Below are 13,355 nucleotides of genomic sequence, written 5' to 3' on the forward strand. Positions count from 1 at the left end.
AGTGAAAGTGTACTGTACTGCTCTGTGGATAGATCAAGGTTCATGTTGTGGTGACTTACTGCCCTCTGCTGGTGTGTTCTTGAGGTTACCCTGTGAATGAATGAATTCGGCTGGTTACGATGGTTTTAATCCTAAGCAACCTGCCTACACATTGTTTGAAGTACAATACACCAACATAGCTACTGTAGTAGTGGGTCAAAGCTGTGTGCTGGCAACCCTTGGTAGAGCATGGGTGAAGTAGGCATTGTGGTGGTGTAAAACCTTGGTAGAGCAGGGGTGAAGTAGGCATTGTGGTGGTGTAAAACCTTGGTAGAGCAGGGGTGAAGTAGGCATTGTGGTGGTGTAAGACCTTGGTAGAGCATGGGTGAAGTAGGCATTGTGGTGGTGTAAAACCTTGGTAGAGCATGGGTGAAGTAGGCATTGTGGTGGTGTAAAACCTTGGTAGAGCAGGTGTGAAGTAGGCATTGTGGTGGTGCTCATGTGAATTTCCTTTCTTTTTCAGCTTGAAACCAATGCCTACTTTGTTTCTAATTATATATTACTTAGTACCTTTTTGCAATTGTTTTCCCAATGTTGCTGTTCATTTGCATCCATTTTACTCTGCTGTTTATCATGGATCATTCTCACCCTTACTCTGTGTTGATTTTCCTCCGCTCCTTCCTCTCTTCCCTCTCTTCTCTCCTCTCCACCCTGTCAATCCAGAATACTAGTAACTCAAACCCTACTGAGGTAGATTTAGAGGATGAGCCTTGGTATAAGTTCTTTGCTGAGCTGGAGTTTGGACGTCCGGTAAGTGAGGGCCTTTGTGGTTCTCTCCGTTAGCCAGCGCCATAAGGTGCTAATGTATCGCCCCCTGGCTGCGGCTGCTAGCACTGCAGCCCCATGGTGGGGAATGTGTGGCCATGTGTTAAGCTTGTGCCCCAGTGGGATGAACATGTTGTGCACTATTAGCATAATAGCATATCACAGGTGTCCCAAATGGCACTCTATTCCCTTTATATTGCATTACAGGGAATAGGGTGTCATTTGGGACGCAAGCACAGTGGTTGTGTTTGTTCCGCTGATGAGGAAAATACTTGACCTCTGTCAGAAGAGAGGCCAGAAATAACTGGCTGAAATGGGCAACAAAATATATAATAATTGACAATGATGATGTCAGTCCATTGACGGGGACTAAAAATGTAATATTTCTGCTCAGTTCATCCAACATTTTAGCAACGTGTTGTCACAGACCTGTGGTGTGATTAGGGTTGTCGTTGTTTTACATGCTTGACTGTTTGGACCTCACAGCAGTAGGGCCGAGGCTGCACAATTCACTGATGTGGAACGCATGTTTGCAATGATGTTGTCATTTAGCACCAGAGTGAATCACATGATCTATGGTGTGTAATACTGCTTGCCATATACTCTTTGGACCTGCCTCACAGCAACTGCTTGAGCACTCTGAGAGCTTTCAACACATTTTCAGTTGATTGCTTTTGCATGTAGCTTCTTGATCGAGCTTATTCATCCTTCCTTTTCTTACTTTTGCTGTGTTTGGTGTGTGTTGTGTTCATGTTTGGACAAGCATTCACAAGTGTTTATTTCTTTGTACACACAAGAGTTGTGTAGGTGCACAGCTGAGTGTGTGAGTGATCTTTAACCATGTAACTCTCTCCACATGTTCCTTCTCATGATGCCCCTGCCTCCTCTTCCTCCACTTCCTCCTTCTCATCTCCTCATCCTCTGCCTCTGGGTTCAGCCTCCTAAAAAACGTCTGGATTATATAGTTGAGGTAAACATGCCACTGCATGCCTGTTATTCAGCCCCTACTGTTTTTGTGGAGAGGTACAGCAGTAGTAGAGGTACAGTAGTAGTAGAGGTACAGCAGTAGTAGTAGTAGTAGAGGTACAGTAGTAGTAGTAGTAGTAGAGGTACAGTAGTAGTAGGGGTACAGCAGTAGTAGTAGTAGTAGAGGTACAGCAGTAGTAGGGGTACAGCAGTAGTAGTAGTAGTAGTAGTAGTAGTAGGGGTACAGCAGTAGTAGTAGTAGTAGAGGTACAGCAGTAGTAGGGGTACAGCAGTAGTAGTAGTAGAGGTACAGCAGTAGTAGGGGTACAGCAGTAGTAGTAGTAGAGGTACAGCAGTAGTAGAGGTACAGCAGTAGTAGGGGTACAGCAGTAGTAGTAGTAGTAGTAGAGGTACAGCAGTAGTAGTAGTAGTAGAGGTACAGCAGTAGTAGAGGTACAGCAGTAGTAGGGGTACAGCAGTAGTAGTAGTAGAGGTACAGTAGTAGTAGTAGTAGTAGAGGTACAGTAGTAGTAGAGGTACAGCAGTAGTAGGGGTACAGCAGTAGTAGTAGTAGAGGTACAGTAGTAGTAGAGGTACAGCAGTAGTAGAGGTACAACAGTAGCAGTAGTAGTAGTAGTAGAGGTACAGTAGTAGTAGTAGTAGAGGTACAGTAGTAGTAGGGGTACAGCAGTAGTAGTAGTAGAGGTACAGCAGTAGTAGAGGTACAGCAGTAGTAGTAGTAGTAGTAGAGGTACAGCAGTAGTAGAGGTACAGCAGTAGTAGTAGTAGAGGTACAGCAGTAGTAGAGGTACAACAGTAGTAGGGGTACAGCAGTAGTAGTAGTAGTAGTAGAGGTACAGCAGTAGTAGAGGTACAACAGTAGCAGTAGTAGAGGTACAGCAGTAGTAGTAGTAGTAGAGGTACAGCAGTAGTAGGGGTACAGCAGTAGTAGTAGTAGAGGTACAGCAGTAGTAGGGGTACAGCAGTAGTAGTAGTAGAGGTACAGCAGTAGTAGAGGTACAACAGTAGTAGTAGTAGAGGTACAACAGTAGTAGTAGTAGAGGTACAGCAGTAGTAGGGGTACAGCAGTAGCAGTAGTAGAGGTACAGCAGTAGTAGTAGTAGAGGTACAACAGTAGCAGTAGTAGAGGTACAGCAGTAGTAGTAGTAGAGGTACAGTAGTAGTAGTAGTAGAGGTACAGCAGTAGTAGTAGTAGAGGCACAGCAGTAGCAGTAGTAGAGGTACAGCAGTAGTAGTAGTAGAGGTACAGTAGTAGCAGTTTTAGAGGCACAGCAGTAGTAGTATTATTAGTATTATTAGTACAGTAGTAGCAGTGCCCCACCTGGCGCTGAAACTACTCTCGGGAAAGCCTGAAACTACTCTCAGGAAAGCCTGAAACTACTCTCAGGAAAGACTGAAACTACTCTCAGGAAAGACTGAAACTACTCTCAGGAAAGACTGAAACTACTCTCAGGAAAGCCTGAAACTACTCGCAGGAAAGACTGAAACTACTCTCAGGAAAGACTGAAACTACTCTCAGGAAAGCCTGAAACTACTCTCAGGAAAGACTGAAACTACTCTCAGGAAAGACTGAAACTACTCTCAGCAAAGCCTGAAACTACTCTCAGGAAAGCCTGAAACTACTCTCAGGAAAGCCTGAAACTCCTCTCAGGAAAGACTGAAACTACTTCCAGGAAAGACTGAAATTCCTCTCCGGAAAGACTGAAACTACTCTCAGGAAAGCCTGAAATTACTCTCGGGAAAGCCTGAAACTACTCTCAGGAAAGGCTGAAAGTTTACTGAAAGTCTCTTTTACTCCCCAGAACAGTCACCATTGTTTGTTTTCTTTTTCATAGTGTTTCTTTGTCATGTCATTGATTCAAAGCAGTAGGTTAACGGGCAAGTCAGTTGTTGAGGCAACAGCCATTGTCAACTGCCATGTTTGCTTTTGAGAGTATTACATTATATAATTTGATAATGTGTATAGTCTATATGTCTTAGCTAGAGACAGTATTAGTATTTAGGACTTCTGCTTTGGTTCAATAGGCTCTGACAGAGACCTTTATGTGGACATGTTTACTAGAGTATCATGTTACATACTGAACAAAAATATAAACACAACATGTAAAGTATTGGTCCCGTGTTTCATGAGGTAAAATAAAAGATCGCAGGCAAACCAATTTGTTTACATCCCTGTCAGTGAGCATTTCCCCTTTGCCAAGATAATCCATTCACCTGACATGTGTGGCATATCAAGAAGATGATTAAACAGCATGATCATTACACAGGTGCACCTTGTGCTGGGGACAATAAAAGGACACTCTAAAATGTGCAGTTTTGTCACATAACACAATACCACAGATGTCTCAAGTTTTGAGGGAGCGTTCAGTTGTAATGTTAATTTCTCTATCATATGCCGCCTCCAACGTCATTTTAGAGAATTTGGCAGTACTGTACGTACAACAGGCCTCACAACCGCAGATCATGTGTAACTATGCCAGCCCAGGACCTTCACATCCGGCTTCTTCAGCTGTGGGATCATCTGAGACCAGCCACCTGGACAGCTGATGAAACTGAGGAGTATTTCTGTCTGTAATAAAGCCCTTTTGTGGGGAAAACAAATTCTGATTGGCTGGGCCTGGCTCCCAAGTGGCTGTGCCTATGGCTGCGCCCCTGCCCAGTGATGCGAAATCAATAGATTATGGCCTAATTTATTTATTTAAATTGACTGTATTCCTTATATGAACTGAAAATGTTGCATGTTGTGTTTTATATTTTTGTTCAACATATATCCAGTTTCACCCACATTTTTTCTGACTAGGTAAAGTAGCTTAAAGTAGCTTTCCCCCCTTACCGACGAGGTAAAGTAGCTTAAAGTAGCTTTCCCTCTTACTGATGACGTAAAGTAGCTTAAAGTAGCTTTCCCCCTTACTGACGAGGTAAAGTAGCTTAAAGTAGCTTTCCCCTTTACTGACGAGGTAAAGTAGCTTAAAGTAGCTTTCCCCCTTACTGACGAGGTAAAGTAGATTAAAGTAGCTTTCCCCCTTACTGACGAGGTAAAGTAGCTTAAAGTAACTTTCCCCCTTACTGACGAGGCAAAGTAGCTTAAAGTAGCTTTCCCCCTTACTGACGAGGTAAAGTAGCTTGAAGTAGCTTTCCCCCTTACTGACGAGGTAAAGTAGCTTAAAGTAGCTTTCCCCCTTACTGACGAGGTAAAGTAGCTTGAAGTAGCTTTCCCCCTTACTGACGAGGTAAAGTATCTTTTGTCTGCCAGTGAATGTTACAGGAACTTCTTTGAGATAACATCACAAATAAGGACTTAAACACTGTAAGGTAGGATTTGTTTCTTTGAATTGTCAGTAAGGGGGAAAGTACTAGATAGGTACTGTACATTGTTGATTTGCCATATACAATGTCTGTACTTCACAGGCAGTGTGATGAATATCACTTCTGATGATACAGCTCTGTCTGTTTTCCGTCTATAGACCAAGTTTGCTTTGTATCTCATACCTTGCAAAGTAGCTATTTTACTATAAGAGTAAGTTACACACTCATCTCAAATAATACGGGGCGGCAGCGTAGCCTAGTGGTTAGAGTGTTGGACTAGTAACCGGAAGGTTGTGAGTTCAAACCCCCGAGCTGACAAGGTACAAATCTGTCGTTCTGCCCCTGAACAGGCAGTTAACCCACTGTTCCTAGGCCGTCATTGAAAATAAGAATGTGTTCTTAACTGACTTGCCTGGTTAAATAAAGGTCAAATTTAAAAATTACAAATAAAACTTTACGTGGCCATTAAATTAATTATATGATGAATATATTGGAGGAAGCCACTGTAGAAGTTATGGCAGGAGGTAGGTAGCTAGGATATCATATAATCAACCATAGAGCTTCCTGGACCTGAGACAGATCGTCACGGGGGGTCTTGGTCTGTCCGATGACGTGTTTGCCTGTGCGGTAGCTGTCGCTTTGAACATTATTTATGTTTACCGGTCACCAGTCTGTCACAGTGACACTCCATTCCTGGCAACCGGCATCAGGTCTACTTTTAAAGAGGGTTTAAAAAAAATGTCCGGGGCTCTGTTGGGCAGAGAGAGAAAGAGGCAACTAATGAACTATTACCAGGCTTCTGCCTCAGTAGCAGGGGGAATGGTCATCTTCTCCAGCCAGGTGTACAAGGAGTTCCCTGCCTTGTTCGACATTGAAACTCTCGTAAGTGAATCATCGCTGTAGGTTTTTGACAGAGGAACATACCCTTTTCACAGTGACAGAAGCCAAGGAAAAATGTTAAAGGTTGACGTTGGAAGATATTTAATTCAGCATTTCATGGATGTTTCCAAAGCCTTGTGTTCTCAGACAGAGGCTGCTGTGAGAGGGTGCTGGGTATAGTAGCTTTCTGAAGGAGCTCTGTTTGTTTACAGTCTGTCTGTTCACTTGTGTTCTCAGACAGAGGCTGCTGTGAGAGGGTGCTGGGTATAGTAGCTTTCTGAAGGAGCTCTGTTTGTTTACAGTCTGTCTGTTCACTTGGCACTCAAGCTGCTCTCTGCTCGCTTTCAGAGTTCCCTCCAACAGGCCTCTACAGACAGGAACACAGACAGGCCATCAAGGTAAGTCAGATCCCTCTCTATTAAACAACCATTGATTCTCAAGAGTCTATAGCAAATTATGTTGACACATCTTTAACAAAATGGCCCAGACTCTTTGCTTTATGTGGAGTTTGTCAGGCAACACCTTACCCAGTGTACTGTATATATGGAGCAGTGTGCTCTGAGTGGGACAGCTGGAATAGCCGTGCCCTTGAGTGCTGTCAACTCAGCCATGAATCTCAGCCCCCCCCACACCTCTTCCACTGTGGCCCGCTAGGGCAAATCTATACTTGTCATCACTCCTCACAGCTCTGTCTTCCAAGTGGGCGTACTGTAATAAACATTATAGCCTACTGTAACAGTATGGATACAATCAGTAGACAACTGTTATCTGAAGAAGAGTTGTTGATGAGGCTCACATTCACATCTCATACTGGGAATTATGTTTCATCCCATGAGGAGGAATGGTTTGTGTGTGGAATACTGGTCATTTTAAAGACCCATTAGGAGGCATGCTGTTGTCTGGCAAAATAACACTAAACCAAAGTTGATGATGTATGAAAAGAAATACAAACGTAAGCAATTTACTGTTGGTCTATTTTGATTACACTACCGTTCAAAAGTTTTGGGTCACTTAGAAATGCTAACACTGTATTTCTGGTCAATTTTATGTTATTTTAATAGACAAAAAATTAGCTTTTCTTTCAAAATCAAGGAAATTTCTATGTGACCCCAAACTTTTGAACGGTAGTATAGCTTGAATTAATGTGTGGCAAACTCAGGACTTAACCTATCTATCAGTGTCCACAGCTCAACCAGTGACTACAGGAAGAGGAGGAAGTCCGAGGTAGCAGCCCAGCAGCCCAGACCAGCCAGCACCCTGACCACAAGCCAGAGTACATCCAGCAGCCTGTCAGGGCCCAATAGCACCACCAGCCACCACCCAGTCTCCTGGCCTGTAGAATCTCCCCGTAGCAGCAGTTACAGCAGCGGCCTCAACTCCTCAGGACGGCCCTCTGAACCTCCACGTAGCAGTAGTTACAGCAGCGGCCTACGCAAGCCTGTGGCAAGCTCCTCCCCTGCCTCCCCCTCCAAATCCAAAGGTAGGGCCCATCTCTGAACTTCACTGGTTTGATAAAACTGAGAGAAGACAGATACTGAAACAGACCACATCAACAGTTGCTTAGACTTATGTATTTCAATTTAAAAAGCAGTGTAACGTTTGGCTTGGAATGAGAAGTTTTAAAGTGTAGTGCATGCTTTGTGCATTAATCTATGAGTGCTATGGAATACTTTATCCTCTGTGTACTATTTCCTCTCTGTGGCTAACAACGGTCTGCCACTCAGCTATGTATAAACATTATATTCTTATCAGCTTTTTTTATTGTGTGTCTCTCTAACCCCACTCTGTCTTCAGCTCTTCCTGGCTGATTTCCACGTGAACCTTTTAATGTCTTCTCATGTCTCTCTCTTACCATGCTGCTCTTGGTGGATATACCTTAAGGTGGGGATATTAGCAACACCTACTCAGCCCATTTCAGTTGTCCAGGTCCCTCTCCAGGTCCCAAACACAATACCTCACATAACTCAGTGTTTCCTTGTCTTTATGATGAGGCTTTTGACTGTGTTGAGCCCCCTGAGGGCTCTGATGAGAGCCCTGATGTGTGCCTGAAGAACGGCTGGCAGGCTCATGTCCAGAGCCAGAATGCCGAGGCCTGGAGCTCTGCTGAGGAAAAGCCAACCTCTCCCAAACTCAAGTCCTGGAGCTGTGACGACCTCCTGGCAGAAGATAGAGGATGTCCGGGAGGTTCTGTAGGTTCACAGGTTCGCTCCGAGAGTGTAGACTTCCTGTCACGTGAGCAGCAGGGCAAAGATCTCAGCGTCTGTGACAGCCCCCTGAGAGAGCGAACCCAGCACCACTCGGCCCACGATGCACCAGGCTTCCTCAAGCTGTACAAGAAGATGCACCACATCAACAGGCAGGATCTGATAGGCTCCCAAAGCTCCCAGGTCATCTGCTCTGTGAAAGCCCGGATCCTGGAGTACGAGAGCGAGCTGCACAAGGACCGGCTGGCCGGCTGGAGGGGCTACAGCGAAGAGGTGCCCCAGGACATGGTGCACAACAGGATCTCTGAGTTCGAGAGCCTCATCCAGAAGTCTAAGTCCATGCCCAACCTAGGGGGTGGGGGTGAGGGTGAGGCTACCCCGGGGGGCCCGTCCGGGAGGGGCAGCAGCCCCCAGCGATGCTTCTCCATCGAGTCCCTGCTAGACGAGGACCCCCCTGCCAGGAACCGCCCTGAGGGCCAGCCACACTACCCCAGGATCAACGCTCCCACTACCAACAACTGTGTGCCCATCCACATCCAGATCACTGGAGACCACCACCACGTCTACCCCCAGAGACCAGCTTCCCAGCAGGAAGTCTACTCAGACAGTGATCATGACGCCATCAGGTCCAATCTCAGTGACTTCATCCAGATAGAGGGATCTTCCTTCTGTAGTGAGAGTGACTACGACCGCTGCTCTAGGACGTCGTCTGAGAGCCCCTACGGCTCAGGCCACTATCACCACCAACACCGTCATCATAACCTTAACCATAACCAGCAGAAGCACCTGGTCAGCAACTGTAAGGGCCGATGCCCTGCCTCCTACACACGCTTCAGCACCATGCTCAAACACGAGAGGGCCAAGCAGCTGACAGCCGAGGATCCAGAGTCAACCCAGTCCAAGCTGGCCTTCCTTGTGAGTCCGGTACCGTTCAGGAGGAAGAGGGGCTCCCCTCCCCACAGCCACAGGCAGGCAGTCTCCACCCACAGCAGGCCCCCTCCCTGCTATAAGAGCTCCATGTACGAGGCTCTGGACGAAGCCCTGAGGGACATCTATGAACACATCCGGGCCGAGAGGAGGAGGGGCAGCCTGCCCGACAACAGAATCCTCCACAAGCTCCTGGACGAGCTGCTGCCAGACATCCCAGAGAGGAGCTCCTCCCTCAGGGCACTGTGCAGACACAGCCCCAGCCCGGGACCCAGCCCCGTCCCTGGGCCCCAGACCCTGGAGCAGGAGCAGCCATACCCCTCTCAGCCTGACGGCATGCCCAGCCCAACCTGCTACCAGCCTGAGTACAGCCGCCTCTCACACAGTGCCTCCTATCACCTCACAGACCCCAACAACAACAGCCATATCTGTGAAGACGACTACTACCAAGGTGGATGGTTCTCATAAACACACCCACCAGTCCCCTCCCATCTCCCCCGACCCACCTCTTTCTCACCTTATGGGTCGTCGTGGAGTGTTGTAGTTTGAGTTCTTTCCATTTCCCCTTCTGTCCCCTGCACCACTACCATTCTCCACCCGTCTTTGGGGGTATTGTTCTTGAGTTAGTGACCTGTGAGTGGTTCCATCTTCTGGAATGTCTGAGAAGCATGATTCCCTCCAGCAAGTCACCCGCCCCACTAACTCTGTTGTATTGATCAAGTCACCCCCCCAACTCTGTTGTATTGATCAAGTCACCTCCCCCCTAACTCTGTTGTATTGATCAAGTCACCCCCCCTAACTCTGTTGTATTGATCAAGTCACCCCCCCTAACTCTGTTGTATTGATCAAGTCACCCCCCCTAACTCTGTTGCATTGATCAAGTCACCCCCCCCTAACTCTGTTGTATTGATCAAGTCACCCCCCCTAACTCGGTTGTATTCTTCAAGTCACCCCCCCTAACTCTGTTGTATTCATCAAGTCACCTCCCCCTAACTCTATGGTATTCATCAAGTCACCCCCCAACTCTGTTGTATTGATCAAGTCACCCCCCTATCTCTGTTGTATTCATCAAGTCACTCCCCCTAACTCTGTTGTATTGATTAAGTCACCCCCCCTAACTCTGTTGTATTGATCAAGTCACCCCCCTAACTATGTTGTATTCATCAAGTCACTCCCCCTAACTCTGTTGTATTGATCAAGTCGCCCCCCCTAACTATGTTGTATTCATCAAGTCACCCCCCCTAACCCTGTTGTATTCATCAAGTCACCTCCCCCTAACTCTGTTGTATTCATCAAGTCACCCCCCTAACTCTGTTGCATTGATCAAGTCACCCCCCCCTAACTCTGTTGTATTGATCAAGTCACCCCCCCCTAACTCGGTTGTATTCTTCAAGTCACCCCCCCTAACTCTGTTGTATTCATCAAGTCACCTCCCCCTAACTCTATGGTATTCATCAAGTCACCCCCCAACTCTGTTGTATTGATCAAGTCACCCCCCTATCTCTGTTGTATTCATCAAGTCACTCCCCCTAACTCTGTTGTATTGATTAAGTCACCCCCCCTAACTCTGTTGTATTGATCAAGTCACCCCCCTAACTATGTTGTATTCATCAAGTCACTCCCCCTAACTCTGTTGTATTGATCAAGTCGCCCCCCTAACTATGTTGTATTCATCAAGTCACCCCCCCTAACCCTGTTGTATTCATCAAGTCACCCCCTCCTAACTCTGTTGTATTGATCAAGTCACCCCCCTAACTCTGTTGTATTGATCAAGTCAACCTCTCCTAACTCTGTTGTATTCATCAAGTCAACCTCTCCTAACTCTGTTGTATTCATCAAGTCACCCCCTCCTAACTCTGTTGTATTCATCAAGTCACCCCCTCCTAACTCTGTTGTATTCATCAAGTCACCCCCCTTAACTCTGTTGTATTCATCAAGTCACCCCCTCCTAACTCTGTTGTATTCATCAAGTCACCCCCTCCTAACTCTGTTGTATTCATCAAGTCACCCCCCTTAACTCTGTTGTATTGATCAAGTCACCCCCTCCTATTTCTGTTGTATTGATCAAGTCACCCCCCTAACTCTGTTGTATTGATCAGGTCACCCCCCCCCCCTAACCCTGTTGTATTGATCTGGTCACCTCCCCTTAACTCTGTTGTATTGATCAAGTCACCCCCCCCCCTAACTCTGTTGTATTGATCAAGTCACCCCCCTTAACTCTGTTGTATTGATCAGGTCACCCCCCTTAACTCTGTTGTATTGATCTAGTCACCCCCCTAACTCTGTTGTATTGATCAGGTCACCCCCCCTAACTCTGTTGTATTGATCAAGTCACCCCCCTATCTCTGTTATATTGATCAGGTCACCCCCCTAACTCTGTTGTATTGATCAAGTCACCCCCCTATCTCTGTTGTATTGATCAGGTCACCCCCCTAACTCTGTTGTATTGATCAAGTCACCCCCCTATCTCTGTTATATTGATCAGGTCACCCCCCTAACTCTGTTGTATTGATCAAGTCACCCCCCCCCTAACTCTGTTGTATTGATCAGGTCACCCCCCCTAACTCTGTTGTATTGATCAAGTCACCCCCCCTAACTCTGTTGTATTGATCAAGTCACCCCCCTTAACTTTGTTGTGTTGATTAAGTCACCCCCCTAACTCTGTTGTATTGATCAAGTCACCCCCCTAACTCTGTTGTATTGATCAAGTCACCCCCCTAACTCTGTTGTATTGATCAAGTCAACCTCTCCTAACTCTGTTGTATTCATCAAGTCAACCTCTCCTAACTCTGTTGTATTCATCAAGTCACCCCCTCCTAACTCTGTTGTATTCATCAAGTCACCCCCTCCTAACTCTGTTGTATTCATCAAGTCACCCCCCTTAACTCTGTTGTATTCATCAAGTCACCCCCTCCTAACTCTGTTGTATTCATCAAGTCACCCCCCTTAACTCTGTTGTATTGATCAAGTCACCCCCTCCTATTTCTGTTGTAGTCATCAAGTCACTCCCCCTAACTCTGTTGTATTCATCAAGTCACCCCCCTAACTCTGTTGTATTGATCAAGTCACCCCCCCTAACTCTGTTGTATTCATCAAGTCACCACCCTTAACGCTGTTGTATTCATCAAGTCACACCCTCCTAACTCTGTTGTATTCATCAAGTCACACCCTCTTAACTCTGTTGTATTCATCAAGTCATCCCCCCCCTAACTCTGTTGTATTGATTAAGTCACCCCCCCTAACTCTGTTGTATTCATCAAGTCACCCCCCTATCTGTTGTATTCATCAAGGCACCCCCCTAACTCTATTGTATTGATCAAGTCACCCCCCCCTAACTCTGTTGTATTCATCAAGTCACCCCCCCCTAACTCTGTTGTATTCATCAAGTCACCCCCCTAACTCTGTTGTATTGATCAAGTCACCCCCCCTAACTCTGTTGTATTCATCAAGTCACCCCCTCCTAACTCTGTTGTATTCATCAAGTCACCCCCCCTAACTCTGTTGTATTCATCAAGTCACCCCCTTAACGCTGTTGTATTTATCAAGTCACACCCTCCTAACTCTGTTGTATTCATCAAGTCACCCCCCTAACTCTGTTGTATTCATCAAGTCACCCCCCTAACTCTGTTGTATTCATCAAGTCACCCCCCTAACTCTGTTGTATTCATCAAGTCACCCCCCCTAACTCTGTTGTATTGATTAAGTCACCCCCCCTAACTCTGTTGTATTCATCAAGTCAACCCCTAACTCTGTTGTATTCATCAAGTCACCCCCTAACTCTGTTGTATTCATCAAGTCACCCCCCCCCTAACTCTGTTGTATTCATCAAGTCACCCCCCTAACGCTGTTGTATTCATCAAGTCACCCCCTAACTCTTTTGTATTGATCAAGTCACCCCCCTAACTCTGTTGTATTCATCAAGTCACCCTCCTAACCCTGTTGTATTCATCAAGTCACCCCCCCCCCTAACTCTGTTGTATTCATCAAGTCACCCTCCTAACCCTGTTGTATTCATCAAGTCACCCCCCCCCCCTAACTCTGTTGTATTCATCAAGTCACCCCCCCCCCCCCTAACTCTGTTGCATTCATTATTGCAGGTTATTCATATTTTCTCGTATGATGTTGGTTATTTTTCTCCCCAACATTAGTCTATTTTTAGATTTATTTACATGTATTTGTGTTATCATTGGAAGTTAGCCTCTTCACTCCCTGAGACGTGTACACATTGGTCTGGTCTCCCATCGCTGA

The 13,355-nt window shown here is 46.1% G+C and overlaps 1 protein-coding gene across 1 annotated transcript in view; it reads left to right on the top strand.

Moving 5' to 3' along the window:
- sorbs2b (sorbin and SH3 domain containing 2b) overlaps positions 1 to 13,355 on the top strand; it is a 73,687-nt gene that overhangs the window by 45,012 nt on the left and 15,320 nt on the right. Inside the window, exons 12-16 of the mRNA XM_031791375.1 lie at positions 703 to 789; positions 1,742 to 1,774; positions 6,325 to 6,374; positions 7,155 to 7,456; positions 7,858 to 9,558. Of these exons, the coding sequence (XP_031647235.1) occupies positions 703 to 789; positions 1,742 to 1,774; positions 6,325 to 6,374; positions 7,155 to 7,456; positions 7,858 to 9,558 (2,173 nt within the window). The remainder of the gene's footprint in view (positions 1 to 702; positions 790 to 1,741; positions 1,775 to 6,324; positions 6,375 to 7,154; positions 7,457 to 7,857; positions 9,559 to 13,355) is intronic.

This window comes from Oncorhynchus kisutch, linkage group LG15, assembly GCF_002021735.2.
Source record: "Oncorhynchus kisutch isolate 150728-3 linkage group LG15, Okis_V2, whole genome shotgun sequence".
NCBI classification, from domain to species: domain Eukaryota; kingdom Metazoa; phylum Chordata; class Actinopteri; order Salmoniformes; family Salmonidae; genus Oncorhynchus; species Oncorhynchus kisutch.